At 36.3% G+C, this 17,962-nt stretch overlaps 1 protein-coding gene across 4 annotated transcripts in view; it reads left to right on the plus strand.

Moving 5' to 3' along the window:
• The window catches only part of fnbp1a (formin binding protein 1a), a 31,548-nt gene extending 20,400 nt beyond the window's left edge, over positions 1 to 11,148 (plus strand). For 3 of the 4 annotated variants that reach the window (XM_084390080.1, XM_084390083.1, XM_084390082.1), the window contains 4 exons: positions 195 to 327; positions 1,459 to 1,586; positions 3,356 to 3,498; positions 4,917 to 11,148. In XM_084390080.1, coding sequence (XP_084246206.1) covers positions 195 to 327; positions 1,459 to 1,586; positions 3,356 to 3,498; positions 4,917 to 5,095 — 583 coding nt within the window. In that variant the 3' untranslated portion in view covers positions 5,096 to 11,148. The remainder of the gene's footprint in view (positions 1 to 194; positions 328 to 1,458; positions 1,587 to 3,355; positions 3,499 to 4,916) is intronic. The other variant, XM_084390081.1, reaches the window with a different exon arrangement.
• The last annotated feature ends 6,814 nt before the right edge of the window (positions 11,149 to 17,962 follow it).

Raw genomic sequence — 17,962 nt, forward strand, 5'->3', positions numbered from 1 at the left:
ACTATTGTTGTTTGTTCCTTAATGTTGGTAGTTTTATGTATTTTATTTTATTTTGTGTACAGCACTTTGGTCAGCCTTGGTTGTTTTTAAATGTGCTTTTTAAATAAATATTGTATTGCATGATGTAACAAAATGTCAAGTGAGTTCACATGCTTATAGTTTCTACTAACTCTTGTTCTTATAACTGTTTTCAGGGACGCCCTGACTAAAATGAAAGATGTCTACATTAAAAATCCTCACTTGGGGGATCCAGACAGTATAGATCCACGGTTAGAAGAAATCACACAAAGCTTGGAAAAATTGCAGCTTGAGGCACAAAAATTTGAGGTGAGTCCCAAATGAATTTGGTCAGGTACTAGGGCTGTCAAAATTGCTCAAAAATGATGTTCGAATATTCCCTCTAAAAAAAACACATATATTCGAACTATTCGAACATCTGGTTGCGCATTTTGTCTATGATGCGCATTACGTCAATAACAGGACAAATTAATACAAAGAGACATAACTACTTATATAGGTAGTTTATTTAAGTTTAAACATATTTGACAACGTATTACCTACACAAAAACAAGTAAATCAACTAATGGCCAAGACCGCAGACCTCACTCTCGCTCACTCGCACTCGCAGGCACTCTTTCTCTCTCTCGCCCTCACGCTCACGCTCTCTGCGCATAACAGTTTAAATGAACAACAACAATAAACAAATGTTGAGTGCTGATCAAGAGTTTTGTGCAAGCAATTTAAGGTCGCGACTCTTGTCCCAAATATAGCAGGCTTCATTCAGTGATTGAAACAAATATTATTAACATTAATTGAAGTTTTACAGTATATAGAACCGACATTGAAGGCTCCGAGCGAGCTGTGCTGTGGTAAACATGGAACTTTCCTTGACATGAAACTGCTGTATCTAACCTACCTTATTCATGCAATATCTATTCAGTCAGTACAGTAGCCTACACTTTAGTAATGTTTCTGTTTAACGTTAAATAAAATGACCTGTCCGTGACCCCTCAGGTAGCGCGCCCACTCGCAAAGCAGACAGCCGCGCCTCTGCTACCGCGGGCGTGTTTTTCCACATTCGAATATTAATTTTCACCTTCGAAATTCTGTTTTTTAAAACTATTCGAATATATATTCGAATTTAGAATATTCATTGACAGCCCTATCAGGTACCTTAAAATGTCAATCGTGATACTCAGTGTATAGTATAATATTGTATTTTATGTTTACTACCTGTATTTGAGCCTCTTATGTATACTGTATATATTGTAAATATTTTTAATACTGTACATGTTTGTGTATATATTTTACACTCCATACTGTCAAGCTGCAGAGACTGCACCAAAGTATTTCACCACCTGTACACTTGTGTTCATGGTGTTGTGACAAAGTGATTTGATTAGATTAGAATGAACTATTACAAATAAATAGAAAGATCTGTTGCTTGTGTGTTCTCAGGGCTGGCTGACGGAGGTGGAGAGGAAGTTACTTGAAAAGGGATCTGAGTCTCAGAGAAGACAGAGCAATCATTTTGACTCGCAGGGCAACACGCCTCTTACAAACAACTACGGTCAAAACCGAGAGAGGTACTTCAGTCCCTAGACAGCAGGGCTGCCAAACATGATCCACAGAATGAAATGTCACGTTTATTTAAAGGGCGCATGTAATGAGAGTTCGTTTTACTATGAAAACATACTCTTAAAGGGATAGTTCACCCAACAATGAATATTCTGTCATCATTTACTCACCCTCAATGTTGTTCCAACCCTGTATGAATTTATTTCTTCTGCTGAACACAAAAGATGATATTTTGAAGAATGTTGGTAACCATTTTTCCTAGAGATGCACCGATTGATCGGCTGGTGACCGGATTTGGCCGATTTTCACGTGATCGGTCATGACCGGCGACCGGCCGGTCAGTCTGACATATGCCGATTTTATGCCGGTCAAATGCACTCGGGTGCCGCATGATTAACCTTTTGAGAGGTACGGTCTCATATATGGAATTTTTATTTCTGTGCCCCTGAGAGTAACTTACGGTGCCACATTTATAATGTTAAGTGACGTCGCATAACTGCCAGATTCAAACTGTGCTTTCGCGCGTTGGCTGGCGCTGAGCCAGAGTCGGACGCGTTCAGCGCTGTCATAGATCACAACTACCATTAAGCAGTTTAAGCAGTGTTTTCAACCTCATAATGTTTATTTTAGGTTTCAGATATTTAAATACACATAAGCACGAGTAAAACAATACATTTGGAGTTTGTAAAATACACACTGATGTCTGTGGAAGCAGCAATAACAATCTATTCAAATATAATTTGCCGACATGTTTTATTCATATCAGACAAACATAGTGGAAGTAACTATAAAGTTTACTCTATTCTTCTCAGTTCACCGGCCACTTTCTTGCATTTATTTCGGGAGAAACTGATGAATTCACGTGCTGTAAATCCGACTGACAGGACAACATTGCGGCGCCCATCTCATATTATAGATCAAGATTATTTATAAAGGTTTTTAAACGACCAAACACACTCACTTACACGTATTTGAGAATCGGAATATCAGATAGGCTAGTTGAAGACATGGTAAGCAAGTTTGTGAATATTTTGAATAAAAAAAGAAAAGCGAAATAAAAGCGACACATCTGTCATACAGTATTATTGTGGCTGCGGTGTATCGCGTGACGCGTCGCCATGGAAACATTAAAGGGAACGTTCGCCTTGAAAAAACTCACTCCGGGGGAGGGGGGTGGGGGTGTCAGTTAGAATATTTTAAACTTACGCGTGAAAGGGTTAAAGAAAATATCGAAAATAAATATTTGTGTGTGCTGTAAAGTGGTTAGAAAAAATTTTAATCGGAATCGGCTAAAATCGGTATCGGCAGGTCAAACTCAATGAAAAATCGGAAATCGGAATCGGCCTAGAAAATTGTAATCGGTGCATCTCTAATTTTCCCCCCCATACTATAGAAGTCAATGGGGCCCATTAACTGTTTGGTTACCCATATTCTTCAAAATATCTTCTTTTGTGTTCAGCAGAAGAAATAAATTCATAAAGGTGAATAAATAATGACAGAGTTAAAAAATGTGGGTTCAAATATCCCTTCAACTCAAAACTTCCTCAAAAAGACTGTGGATACATCACTGAACTTTATATAAAACATTATATAATGTGGTTTAATGCTATTAAAACTTGATCTTATTTGATGACACTACAGTACTCTTATAGGCACATTGTGAATTCAGTACAGCCTCACGCGAGGCATGCGACGGTGTAACATTAACTGTATAATCTGACTATAACGTCAAAGTTAATTTTGTCTGTTTTACGCATTGCATGTCTTCTGCACATAGTCCGGATGGCAGCTACACGGAAGACCCCAGCACAGAGACGACGATGCAGTTCAAATCACGCAGTACTGAGTTCGATGACGAATTTGATGACGAGGAACCTCTACCCACTATTGGAACATGCAAAGCACTTTATCCATTTGAAGGTAACAGAAAAGAAAAATGTGTTAAAAGTTCAAATGTGCCATGAATTCACGTCTGCTCAGTGGTTACGAAGCCCTTTGTCAGTTTCTGGGATTACAAGTTTAAAGTAGTTTCAACCAAAATGGGTTGAAATTTTCATTTATATTTGTTCACAAAACTAATTTAGTGCATTTAAGCATAAACTTTTCGATCAAAACGTTTTTAATATTATGAGAAATATGTTGAAGTTTAAGTGTATCTAAACTTCTAAATTTATAGCATTTTATGGCAGAAATACATACAAATTTGGATTGAGAAATTGCAGAATGGAAAAAAATAACACATGCAAACCTTTTAAATAAACATTAAAATGTAATTAATTTTAAGATTTTAAAACAAATTTTTTTTTTAAACAATTTATTCAATTAACTAAAAGAAATAAACACAATCAAATTAGTATAAATTTCAAAAATGAGTGAAACACTTTTATTACACATTTATTTACCAACATTTTTAATTAAAACATTTTGAACATAATGAGAAAGTGTAAGTGTGTCTAAACTTTTGACTGGTTCTAAATTTATATAACAATTTTATGGCAGAAATATACAAATTTAGTAATGTAAAAAAACAATGTAAGCAAACAAACAATACATTTACAATTAAATTTAAGAAATAAAAAAACTTTTTAAACATTTTACTCAAAAAGAAATATATTAAAATGTTAAATGTCTTAACTTTTTACAATTTTATGATCGATAAATATACTAAGATATATATATATATAAATTTGACTGATAATTAGCAGAATGGAAAAAATAACAAATACAAAATTAACAATATTTTAAACAAACAACAATAAAAATACAATTAAATTTAAGAATTAAAAATAAAACGTAAAAAAATTACTCAACTAAACGACATTGTAATAAAAACAAAATAAACAAGTATAAAATGTCCAAAAATTTGTAAAAATCAGAAACCGAAAATTCTGGATATACATGGCAGAAAACCGAAACCGAAAATGACATTTAAAAAAAATTATTATTCATTTAGGATCGCGTCATTTTACCAGCGTTGCCCAGCACGGCTACACACACCATGTTACAGCACAGTAGGGCTATTGCAAACAGAAACAAGTTCAGAGAAATTTCATGTCGGCACGTTTTTTAGCGGACTTTGCCTTTCCGGTGAGCGTGAACGGTACATGCAATTTTTTTTTTTTTTTTTTACATTTAATTTGAGAGTCGCTTTGGGTAAAAGTGTCTGCTAAATGAATAAATGTACTCAAAATGAACAAATAAATAAGTAAAACAGAAACTGAACAGTGAAACTGGTTATTGAATGATGCTGATATAGTAATAATAAAAAAAGAGTGTTATGGGTGAAGGTATTTTTTCATTAAATTGACATGATTGTTTGTTTTTTTTTGCGTCTGTAGGTCAGAACGAAGGTACCATATCCATGGCCGAGGGTGAAATGCTGTATGTAATCGAGGAGGATAAGGGTGATGGATGGACCCGTGTCCGCAGAAACGAGGACGAGGAGGGATACGTGCCCACATCCTACATCAAACTCTTTTTGGACACGAATGCCAAAGGTGCTATGACATACATATAATCCCACGCCACAGAACACCCGGAAAGGGTCATTAGTGAACGCCGTTTGTACATTACCGTTTGTACACTGTACATACAGTAGAAGATCGTGAAAATGTCCTCATTGAACAGAGGAAGCAGAGCAATTTCTGTTTGTATATGTTCAAGATGCCATGTGTTATTTCTCAGTTTTTTTTATTATTTGTCTCTCAGACTTTATTTCTGCATCCATAAGGGTAAATTAGGCAATAAAGACACAGCTGCTGTGAAATTTTGATACATCTGATGGAATGGCATTATATATAGCATTACAGCTTGGCATTATGGTGGTTTTCTGCTATAACCAAGATATTTAGGTACTCATCATGTTCATATTTTTTAACGATCTACATGCAATCAAATACTTTTAGATTAGCAGCCAAATGATTATGAAATGTCATGAGCGGGAAAACTAACATTCTGAAACCTTCTGGCAATAAAAATAATTTACTAATATTTTGACCTTAAATCTACAAAATAAGTAGCAATCCTGCATTTTAACTATAGTGTTTTTAATTGTAATAATTTTTTTAAGACGTCGAAATATCTGACTTGAGAGAATCTTTTGCATGAGAGATGGAATAGAATATTTTCTCAGGTATGTTTACGTTGGTCTACATCCTTGTACCTCAAATCCTGAATATACAGGATTTTTTTCTTTCCCCTGCGGCAAATCACATTCAATTTACATGCATATCGTTAAATGTGAAGAGCTCAAGTAATTAATGCATGTATCTTTGAGACTTTAGCCAGCTTTGCATTTACTGCTGTACAAAAAAGATCAGCTTTAGAAGTAAAGAATATACTCATGAACCCATAGTTAACACAATGCCTTTCAGTGTAGTGAGCGTTGAAGCAATAATTGAAAAGATGCATGTTATTTGTACATTGACCAGCATGGAAAACGAACAGAACGTGAAGTTTCCAGAAGGTCAACGCAGTGTGTATTAGGAATATTTACAGCAGGAATACCGCTCTATATGCATGCTATGAACCAGGCAGGCTACTTTTGCTGCTTAACGGATTCATAATTTGTCCATAGCTTTATCAGCAGCTGTTAAATATGCTTGATAGTGTCGCAAGCTAAATATATGAACAGTTTTGTATCGTTTTATACCGTCCCTGTCTTTAATTCACATGACATAGTGGAGCTGCACTCTGAAGTTGAGCTTCCGTGGTTGACTGAACGTTTTTAACCCATCATTTCATTGCTGTCTGTGAATCAACGATTGTACAGGAATATCATAGTTCAATTCTTATGCAACATCTCTAACATGTCTTGTGTGGTGTTTTTTTTTTTCTTTTTTTTTTCTTTTTGCTTTTTGTTTCTGTTCCTTTCTTTGCAGATCCCTAAAAGTGTTTGGCTGGCACAGGAGTGGCAGGGCAAGCGTCCTTGCGTGAAACGTCCTCCTCTTGTAACTGTAGTCAGAGATGTGGGACAATGTGGAACTAACTGAAAGGATATTCCATTTTTAACGCAACCTCTTTCACTGAACTCCTCTCGTCTGCCATAATAATGCAAACCGATCTTTTTCATGACTAGCGTGCTGGTTATTTGCTAAAGCTTGCTTCTCGTATGGACCTACAGTAGAATATTTAGCCGTAGCTGCTTGCCGTCAGAGCAGAGCCTTTAGGTTTGTTTGCAGAGGCACAGAGTAAGTGCCGTGTACATGTCTTGTTATTGCCTGGCTTGCTTCAGAGCCGAGAGGAGTTTTCTCATGAAGACTTAATTAGACTTAATGAATATTTGTCAGTGCAGACTGTTCAGTTGTGTGAAAACTATAAAAAATGTGGGGGATAAATGGGACTCATTTTATACATTAGAAGCTTGCTTTGTTTTGTTGTACAGTGTTTGCAAGGCGGCACTGTATTTAAATCTTCTGCTACAATTTTGTGCAATTAAATCCAGTTAAGACTATAATAAATGTAAGATTAAGATTAAAGATCCATTAAAATGGCAATTTTCTTTCCTATGATGTTGATGACTGAATCAATGGACATATCAAAAGGTTTGGGGTCAGTAAGATATATATATATATAAACATTTTGGAAAGAAATTAATACTTTTATTCAGCAAGCATGCTTTAAATTGGCCAAATGTCACAGTAAAAACTTTCATAATGTTACAGAAGATTTTTCATTGATCATTAGAAATGTTTCTTGAGCAGCAAATCATCTTATCAGAATCATTTCTGAAGGATCATGTAAGACTGGAGTAATGATGCTAAAAATATTTGTATCCTTGCATCACAGGAATGAATAACGAATTAGATTTTTAAATAGTAAGATAGAATTTGTAATATTTGACTATAGTTTTTTTTTTTTTGCAAATAATGCAGCCTTGGTGAGGATAAGAGTTTTATTTCAAAAACATCTTACTGACCCTAAACATTAGGGGTCTTTAAACCGACTTATGATCGAATGTTTTTTAAAATGTAAAGGGGTCATGACATGGAATTTTTTTTTTTTTTGCACCTATTTTCAACCTTCATTCTGACCCCCCCGTCTGAAATGATCCGTTTTTAAGAGGCAGCTACTTTAAGGCTTGTTATGATTGGCTAACGTCATTGCATAGGAAACAGTATCAACGCCCACTCGCTATTTCACGCCAGTAAGTGTTTTGAAAACATCCATATAAAACCATCATTTACAGACGAAGCATTATGAAATCGTTTGCTTACGGTGTGTGATGCAGCTGCTGTCAGATCCAATACAGTTGGGTGCTTCATCTTTCAAACAAAAGTCTCTTTGTGATCTCCATTACACTGTGCCTTGCTGACAAAATGCTCCATACAAACACATAATCCTCTGACGCGATCCGGGACGCCGGATAGATGTGTAGACCGCGTCAATGATTATAATGGGTTCTATTTGCTTTTGACGCGATCCAGTGTAGGCAAACGTCAGCCGTTAAGCGACTGAATGCCAGTGGGCGGGGCCTATGGTGCGATGATGTATAGCTATTCGTCGATGTCTTGCTCTGGAGGCAGTCATATCAAAACGTATTTGCCTGTGTGTAGTCACAGATCCCGCAATATCAAAACAAGCTGTTTTTGGAGCTTGATCAAATAAACGCTTTGTTTATAATGAGGAGGACGTTTTAAGCTGTAAAACTTGCAGGATGTTTTAAAGACCTCCTATATGTCAAAACATCAAGGCAAATTTGATTTCGCATGTCATGACCCCTTTAACAGACAGTGAATGTCATTGTAATATATGCATACTGAATTGTTTCTTTTCCAGCTGTATTACTATCAATCTCTCTGTTTGTAAATTTAAGCTATCATTTTACTTTAACACTGTTCTTTTGCTGCCTTGCAAGCACTGGTATTTCCATCAGGAAATGCAAATCTGGTTATTATTATTACTATTATTATTATTATGAATGCATAATCATCCCCTACATTTTGTGTGAGGTGCTGTTGTAGATGAATAGCTCTCTATGGCAGGTGAAGTGGTAAGCATCTTTTCTGGTTCTTTACTCTTTCCTCCCAGAGAAGAAAGAAGTGTCACCTCACTCACTCATTTACACTTTCTTCCTGCGATGTGTGCACACACACACCACAGCTGCTCCCTTCTTTCTCTCGCTCTCTCTCTCTCTCACCTCCTCTTCTGTATCTCTCACTGTTGCTGTTTCGCCTCCTCTTTATCTTTCTTCTTTTCATATTTTTCTGCATCTGTAGCCCTGTTTTGATGGGATAGTTTTACCAGAGGATGTCTGGTCAGGTAAATTAGTGTTTTACAGATAAAAAAAAAATAAAAAATCAATCTAAATCAAACACTATCATAATAAAGAGCAAATTACTTATGTTTATCGGGTAACTTGGAAAGTCTAATCTCATCTGGATAAGCTTGTCTGCAATTACTACAACTAAAGGGCCGTTCACACCAAGAATGAATACTATAAAGATAACTATAACAATAAGTACATTAGCGTTCACACCAACACACAATATCTTTTTGTTTAATCTAAGAGTGCTGCAGTATTGTCATCTGCCACTTTAAATGCTCGAGCTCTGAAAGTGAATCCAACGAGATCGTTTCTCTGTGCCGTTATACTGTAGTTGTGGTGTGAACTGCTATTCTTTTATTTTTAAATGATTTTTAGAACTATATCGTTATAGTTATCATCCTTGGTGTACATGGCCCTTAAAGCTAAATATTATAAATGCAAGGTCTGGTAGACCTTGGTTATAAATTTAGACTTTTTGCCAAGTTTCTAGGCAAATGGTTAGTTAGCTGATTCAAGATAGTAATAGTTGATACTAATCCTGAAGTAAGAAATCAAAAATGAGGTAGTATTTACTGTGAAATTTCACTAATAATTTCAACTAAAAAAAAAAATAATGCATTTTGGCCGTTCATTTACACGACAACGGCGTTTTGGGGGCCTGAAAACGCAATCTTTTGAAAATTAGTTTCAAAGTGCACGGTTTTGAAAACTAAACTTTTATTGTCTCCGTGTAAACTACAAAAATGCAAATTTGTGGAAGCGGTGACGTCACGCGCATGTATATTGCATAATTGCATAATTCAGCGTTTTTAGTCGTTTTTACTGATCTGTGTGAACAGGGATCGGTTTGACGACATTGTCGTCTTTACACGAAACTTTTCCAAAACGCAAAGGTTAAGACTTTTCCGGTTTTAGTACATCGTTGTGGTGTAAACGAAAAAGTATTTTCTTGTCAATAATCTTTATTTCGAAAAATCTTTTTTACAGTGTGCTCTAGTCTGAGATGCTGACAACACAGGCAAAGATATATATATATATGTATAAAGTCTCACTGCTCTATTTTGGAATGTCACTTGGCCAATCAAATAATTGGATTCCGTCTGAATCAGTACATGAAATCCCAGATGTCCTCTATAAATAATTGTAACTTTAATTGGCATTTAGAAAAGTGATCAGCCTCTTTTTCTCTCTTCTTCTGCTCTTTTTCTTTCACTCTCTCTCTCTCTCTCTCTCTCTCTCTGTCAGCGCAGTGGATGTGGCTGTGTATGGTGTAGCTGTAGTGGTGCAGTCCAGTAGATGTTGATGGTGGTCCTCAGCTGGTGCTGTGTTTCGACGCATGCATGCTTGCCCTGTCTCTGTGTGTGTGCCAGTCTTAGGGGGTCCAAGTCTCCATAAAGTTCAAGCCTTCGACTTCTGATGGTTGAACTTAAACTTTTTGAATTGTGTTTGTGCCTGTTTATTTCCTTCTCTACTTTATCTTGAGTGTTTTATTTCTTTTGGAAAAGATATGCATGGTCTTGTCTCTACACATCCCCCTAAGTTATTCTTTTAAATTGTTTACACCGTTTTAGATTATTTCTCTTTTTTTTTGAGTCTCTCTGAATGATTGATATCCAGGTCCAAGATTAACAGTCACCAAGCGGCAAGTAAATATATAATTACTTGCTAATTAACTACTAAGAATAAAGTCGATAAAACCTGCTGGTTTTATCTGATATAAGTGAATCAAATGTGATTCAAATACACATAAAATATGTAACACTATTAATAAAATCACTACGTGTCTTTGTTCTTTTACACAACGACCTGCAATGAACCAAACTGTGTTTTGAATAAAAATATTGAAAAATAAGAGTTTCTCAGACCATGAGAAATATTTTTGCTACTGTTAATTTTGGACCCATTCAATATCATTCTGATTTCATTTTTGATGTTAAACGCAAGTATTTACCTCATTCAGGATAGATTTGGACTGCTCTTCAATAATAGGTTCTGAACGTGACGAATACTGTCATATCCATTCATGAAGAAACACTACTGCAGAGCTGAAATGTCTGTTTTTCTGTATATTGTGCTTTTGAACTTGCTGGATCCCTTCCTTCAAAGACCTCATAAACATAAAACTGCCAAATAAAGTGTGAAAGGCTTGTGACTTTTATTTGCAAATGCTAACCAGTATAGTAGACAATGATTTGAGTTTTATTTCAGTTATCAAATCATTCATATTGTAAAAGTCAAAATTGTATGTCTGTCGAACTGAGCAGTTTTTATGTAGAAGTTTAACAAATTAAAGGTCATTTTAAAATGGTTCTATTTGTCCTGTTTCTCATTTAACTAAATGATTGTGTAACGTTGTGTAGATCAGCTGGATTTAGTTCTGGGCCTTGATTTTACATCCATTATTGTTTATCGTAACAAAGTGAACCTGGTATTTAACGTGGTCTTGCATAAATTACTGCATGTCATTCAACCCATTTATGTTCCTAATTTAGCTCAATTATACTGCTACCGTATGTGAGCGAAGTTTGATTCAACGTCATTTTTAGATTTTATTTATTTAGCTATCTTAAGGATGTTATATGCATTTTATTATTTGTCTTAAGTGTTGTTATTGTTAACTAACTCTAAAACAATTTAAAATAATCATTAAAATAAAGCTAAAACATTAGATGGAAAAAATTGTACTTTGAAATGTTGACTAACTAGCATAACTTGATGTACTAAATTAAAGCTAAATAGAAATAAAAAAAATGCCAAAGGCACATCAAATGACTAAACAAGTAAAAAACCAAAGCCCATTTGAATATTAATAAATAATAATTAAATAACACTATTCAAATTATTTATAGCCTGCATTTTCAGGTCACGACCCCTCCAGAACGTAAATGTGACCACAAGGGGGCATCAGATCCCGAATCAACAACAAGTCAAGTGTGGTGAAATTCCCAAATGTGTTTTATAATCACTACTAAAGTACTCAGGAGCGTCCTTAGGGCGGTGCAACTGTTGCGGCCCCACCGTGTCCCACGGCGAAATCCTCCCACGCCCAAACATGAACGGACCGAGGGGGATCACCACCACCACCACCACCACCACACCACAACCCCAAACCAAGGGAGCCCCCGCTCCAGCCTGACAAGACAGTACTACACTGTACGTGCTCGAAGTCCAAGAACAGGAAAAATGTTACAACAAAAGCATGACAAATGGGTGCCACAATTCGTCCCAGAGTTACTCAAGTATGAGCAAGAACAGAGATGTTCTGACACAACAAAGAGAATGTAAAGAGTTGTTTTAAGATCTGTTCTGATGGAGTTCAAAAGTAGCACACATGTATGTCTTCATCTAGTATTGTGAATTTGCTGGGAGTAAAAACAAAGATGGCCCTAAGTTGAGTAATAGAAGTTTAAAAGTCTACATGTCGAGTCGGTTATGTAACATAACGGGAATCGCCACCACATAAAATCTCAGGAGCAGCCTCTTCTCATAACTCTAAAGAAACCCTCATTCACGTGTAACAGGTCATATCCTCGATGGTCCGGTGCAGGAACGTGGAGCGCTGAGCCGTGTTTTGCCTGTCTGCTCTAACAGGAACCCAGCGCTTCAGATGAATGGCTTCCTCCTCCTAAAATCGTACCCTGCGGTCTAGAGCTCAAAGTTGAAGAGGCTTTAGAAGGGAAAAGGGGGTGCGATTGGTTTAGCAGGTGAGGGCTGGGAATGCCAGATAAAGAACAGAATTTCTTGCATCACTTCCGCTGTTTGTTCTTCTTTCTATTTCCAAGCAATGGAATGCTTTGCCATTCAGGAGGCGAGGAATTCAAAACAAGTTCATTAAGTTTGAATAGCGTCTTCTTTTTAAAGCTGTGTTTGACCACCCCACCCTAACATCACAAAGGCCTTTCCACAATACACATCCGTCAGCCTCCAAGAACTGATTTCCTGCCTCAAAACACATTTTATCTGTAGCAGTCTGTTTTTGAATGAAGTAATAACAAATGTTGGTAGCATACTGATGGAACAAACTAATGTTTGCTTTTGTGTCGGTTGCGGGATATGTTCATATCTACTGTAAATAGAAAAGTGGCATTGGCATAGACTTATTAAGGATAAATATACACCTACTCGGCGCCCCCTACTGTTATGGAGGAAGAATAACCTTGGAAATTACTCAAACAGATTAAAATAAAGCTAAAATTTTAAATATTTAAATTAAACTAAAATTAAAACTTAAAATATAAAAAAATAAAAGCAATTTATAATACTATATAATATACTATATACTAAATACTATATAATACTAAAATAACACTGATGTGAAACAGTGTGCATTATGGGACAAAACATTCAGCAATAAAGTGCTGCAGGTATGTCAAACCCGGAAAAATGATTTGCCAGTGGTTGCCTGTAGATTTTCCTATGGGTTTTTATAATGAGTGTGCATGTGTGTTTTCAATAAGATCTGTGGTAAACATAACTTGACAATACTTGGACATTTCGCTCTACAAACGTAAATTACATACACACAGATTTTTTAATTTTGTAATGTTTATTATAAAAAGCATTTGGTTTGTAAGTAATAAACGTTATAAGTAACATTTGGGGGTGTGAGTGTGTGCAGTTTATGCTGCAGAACAAAACGTCCAGGTATCGATTCAAGTTGTTTACCACAGAACTTATTTTATTCATTAAATTGAAAAACCCATAGGATAATCTTGAGGGAACCAAAGGTTTTTTTTCTCATTTTGGAGAACATTTTAAAAATGTATAAAGCCTTTTTCTAAGAACCTTTTGTGCGATGGAAAGTTTCCATGGATGTTAAAGGTTCTTCATGGAACCATCAATGCCAATAAAGAACCTTTACTTCATGGCGTCTGCAAACAAATGCTTCAGGAGCTTTTCTATGAACTAACTTCACTTTTCTGTGTCATTTTGGATGTTTGATCATTTGGTGGATGCATGCAAGTCATTTCTCCTCAGGTTCACTGACCTGAACATTTTCTACTATTTTTTGACAACTACAAATTTAAGTGTTCAAATTGGCTACTTTTTGTCATCATTTTTAACAGTACGTCTGTTTTATATATATATATTTAAAAACTACAAAACTTTTGTGAAATATTTTGCTTTAAAAATGGTTTGATATTTTGTTATTTAATGACATCTATTTTAAGCCTAGTTTAAGTGTCCACATACTTTGGGCGCCTCAGTATTGTGTTAATGTTAAACGTTTTAAGGATATGGTTCTGAAATGTTTGACCATGCCCACGGAAGTGTTTCATAACAGCAATTCTCGAACGACGTGGAATTTACTTTCGATTAAGTATAAGGAACGTGGCATTGTGCTTTGAGGTCTTTAAGTGAAAACACTGATTTTCTCCCGACACTTCAGATTTGGCACCATTTTGTCTTTCTAAAATCTGTCACTCACTGCTGACGCAGATCCTTTTCCTGAGCGGGTGAGATTTTTATTGTTCAGATGCAGCAGGCCCTGCTATCTCCATCCACCAGTGGCTTCCTGTTTCCTCCAACACTGGAAATGCTGCATTTCTGTCTCCCTCCTCATGCTAACCTTCAAACATAAATTAAAACCCGTTGGCCTCTTGTTTCCCCTTTATTTTCAATGCTTTTCTGTGTTAATAGCCTACTCTGATATTTGATTAAACAGGCAGTTATGGTCCTGGATTCTAATTTAGTCTTTTTGTTATTCTGTCAGGGACTAATTAAAAATCAGTTTATTTATGCAAGGTAAAGGCGTTTCCATCACGCAAAACGACCGTTGTTGACTTACGTGTTTCGCTGGAATTGCTTTTCGTTGCATAAAAGTACTACTGTGATAGTACTGTGTTGCATAAAAGTACTTCCAGCACAATAAAGAATGTAGATTAAATACAATGTATACAGACCTTTATTTTAAAGAAGCAATGCGCCATTTCGGTGGCGTTGAGAACTGCTCTCTTCTGACGAGGATGCAAAAAGCCCGCGATACTCAACAACAGCTCGTTGCTTCAGTTAAGATAGTATTGTTTCAACTGTAATTGACCTTGCTACTAACCCAAGGGCTGGGTAACACAAAAACTACTCAAACATATAAAAACAATTACCTAAAAATTACCCAACAGGCTTAACCAAGCATTTGGTTTCAAATAACACAGAGTGTAGGGTGGGGTCCTGACATTAAAACTATTGAATATTGAAAAGTGCAGATGTGCATTTGGGGTTACCGTGATTTTGCCAAGGAAGACATCCTGGAACAACATTCTGTCATAATTTTGTATTCCTCCCTAAATCTAGCCCTATCTGGCCATAACTTATCCTTAAAATCAGAGGGAAATAACAGAAGGGCTGCAAACTTTAGAGTTTAGCGTGGAGTGAGAATTATGGATGGGGGTGGAGGTGAATCGATTCATAAGCTTTGATTCGACTCTGATCTTGATTCAATATTGATTAATTTGGCAAAATCAGTAGGTATACAGTAGGGCCAAGGCCTACATGTTAATTTTTCTTAAGGAAACAAATCCCTCTCAACTATGCTGTAAACATACAGGGAAACCTGTCAGCTGCTATTGTTATTAAAGATTAAAATTAACAACTCATTCTTATTTAATTAATGGGGTTTTATAATAACGTTATAATATTTTTAAAGATGTTAGAGTAAAAATATAATAAATATGCTATATAGTGCATGTATTTAGCAAAATAATCCTCTCTCATGAGTTAATTTTTCTAGCTAACTAACATGCTATATTATATGGTCATTGATTGGATTTACGTGATGTTCACAAGCTGTTTTATTCACGTCTTTCCGTGGTTGAAACACTCATTGAATGATTACATGAGACATGATATATTTCAGTAAGCTGTACTGTATCTTTCAACGTAACTTCTGATGTTCATTCATGTTATTTGGTGCTATAGTAGTAATAACAAGGATCGGTTCACGTGCCACTTAAACTGAGGTGCTAAAGCGATCTGTCACACCACATTAAAGAGTGCCAAAACAATATTTCTGTCATGACAACTCTCGGAGAGATTGCCATGGTAATGTATTTGGACTTGGCGGAATAGATCTGCTACGCTGCTGCTGCTGCAGAGTAAGTACAGAGACTTGCTACTGCCAATACATTCACAGACATGCTGCTGCTGCACGTGTAACATAAATGAAATAACCCCCGTAGCAGATCTATACAGGTGGAGCTGGGGAAGATGGAGGGTTTCTGAAGTGCACTGCAGACTGCTAATAGCAAACTACTTGAATTTGAATGTTGAGCTGCAGCTCATTAGCCGCTGATGCAACAACAACCAATCAGCTGCACTGTGTAGAAAATGATGTGATCACTACTAAATGAGTTAAAGGGATACTCCACTTTTTTTGGAAATAGGCTCATTTACATGACGCAGCGCCTGAAAATAGTCAGTAAGCTCAGTAACTTCCAACGTGACCGGGACTAAGTTTGTCTAACCTATTAGACCTATTTTCAGGCGCTGCGTCATATCATTACGCCTGCTGGACTCATGGTATGGCAGCAAAGTTTCTTGATTATTACGCGGGAATGAGAGTATAGTTCCTAGCCACATCAGCCTAGAAAATCGCAACTTTACATTTTCCGTCGGTCTTAGTACACGATGTAACTACAGAAGAGTCAAGTTTTAAATAGGAAAAATATCGAAACTCTTTGGTCATTTTTTTGAGAGAGATGCTAATGGTCTTGTCCGATTCAATGATCTATGCTAAGCTATGCTAAAAGTGGTACTGCCAGACCCGGAGATCGGCTGAATGGATCCGAAAACGGTAAAACTCAACTGTTTAACTCTGGGGGAGTTGTAAAATGAGCCTATTTCCAAAAAAAGTGGAGTATCCCTTTAAAGACCTATCAGCCTGCACCATCTGTTTCATGCCAGAACCAGGTAGGCTATCTATGAGACTATCTATCTAGCATGAGACTTTGTTTCATATCAAAAGTAACCTGCTGTGTCTTGTCTGTCGGTGCGTTGTCAGTGTCCTCTTTGCTCTGCGATGTTTTTTCACTGAATGAGAAAATGGATGTGTGGCGTGAGAGGGTGAAAACATTTGTCAATTGTGTGAGTCTCACGCTGAATGCGTGAGAGTTGGCAGCCCTGACGTTGAATTACACTGATGCAGAAGCACCTAACCCAGTTGTAATCTTAAAGTTGACATAAACTGTAAACTTGTCCCTCAAATCTGATTGGTTGATTGGAATGTTGTTTCAGGATCAGCAGAAATGTTGATCCAGGAACGTGTTGAACTTGGTGAATCATGTTTTCGAAGCACAGTTTCTCAGCACAGTTTTCAACAGCCCCAAGCAGAACTAAATGAAACCTAGTTATGTAAAACATATCATTAGAAGATGCAGCAATTCTAAAAGCAGTTATTTTTGCTTAAGTGGGCATAACTTCCCACTTCAAAAGAATGATAAATTCTTCTCAGAGTTCACTGACAGACTCCAGCAGTTCTAGGAGGATGGAGCTTGTTCTTTACAGCAGTTTTTATCAGTTCCAAACACACACAGGAATTCCGGTTTGGGGAATGACCATCCTGATTCCTCACTTCCACAGGAAGGTCAAATAAAAGAACCTCTTTCACGAAGAAAGGCATTTCATTTCTCACATGTCTGGACAGAGGTATCAGCTACAATGACTGCATTAGTAAAGTCCTGCTTCTGGAGCACAATCCTTCGTCTATGGACCTCCTCATGTCTCAGATTCACCAGCTGGACCGAATTCGGAAACAGATCCATAAATTTCAGGTAGAGTTTAGAACAAACAATTTCCCAAGGATTTTTGGTCACACTTTACATAACATGCTACTTTGTGACTCTAATGAACAATATGTCGTTGCTTTTTGGAAATGCTTTAATTATGTTATTGTTGCTATTTTAGTCCAAAACAATAATATACAAAATGGACACTATAATGTAAAGTTTACAGTATGTTTCAGTTAAAAAATTCTTAAATTAATAAGGCCATTGGCTTTTCTCTTAAATTAGTGCTAATGCATACATTTATGTGATGCATTACCTGATTTTACTTCATATTTGTTAGAACATTTTTGAAAAAGTAGTATACAAGAATTATAGAATAATACAAGAATTATAGAAT

The sequence above is a fragment of the Rutilus rutilus genome (assembly GCF_951802725.1).
Source record: "Rutilus rutilus genome assembly, chromosome: 19".
Lineage (NCBI taxonomy): Eukaryota > Metazoa > Chordata > Actinopteri > Cypriniformes > Leuciscidae > Rutilus > Rutilus rutilus.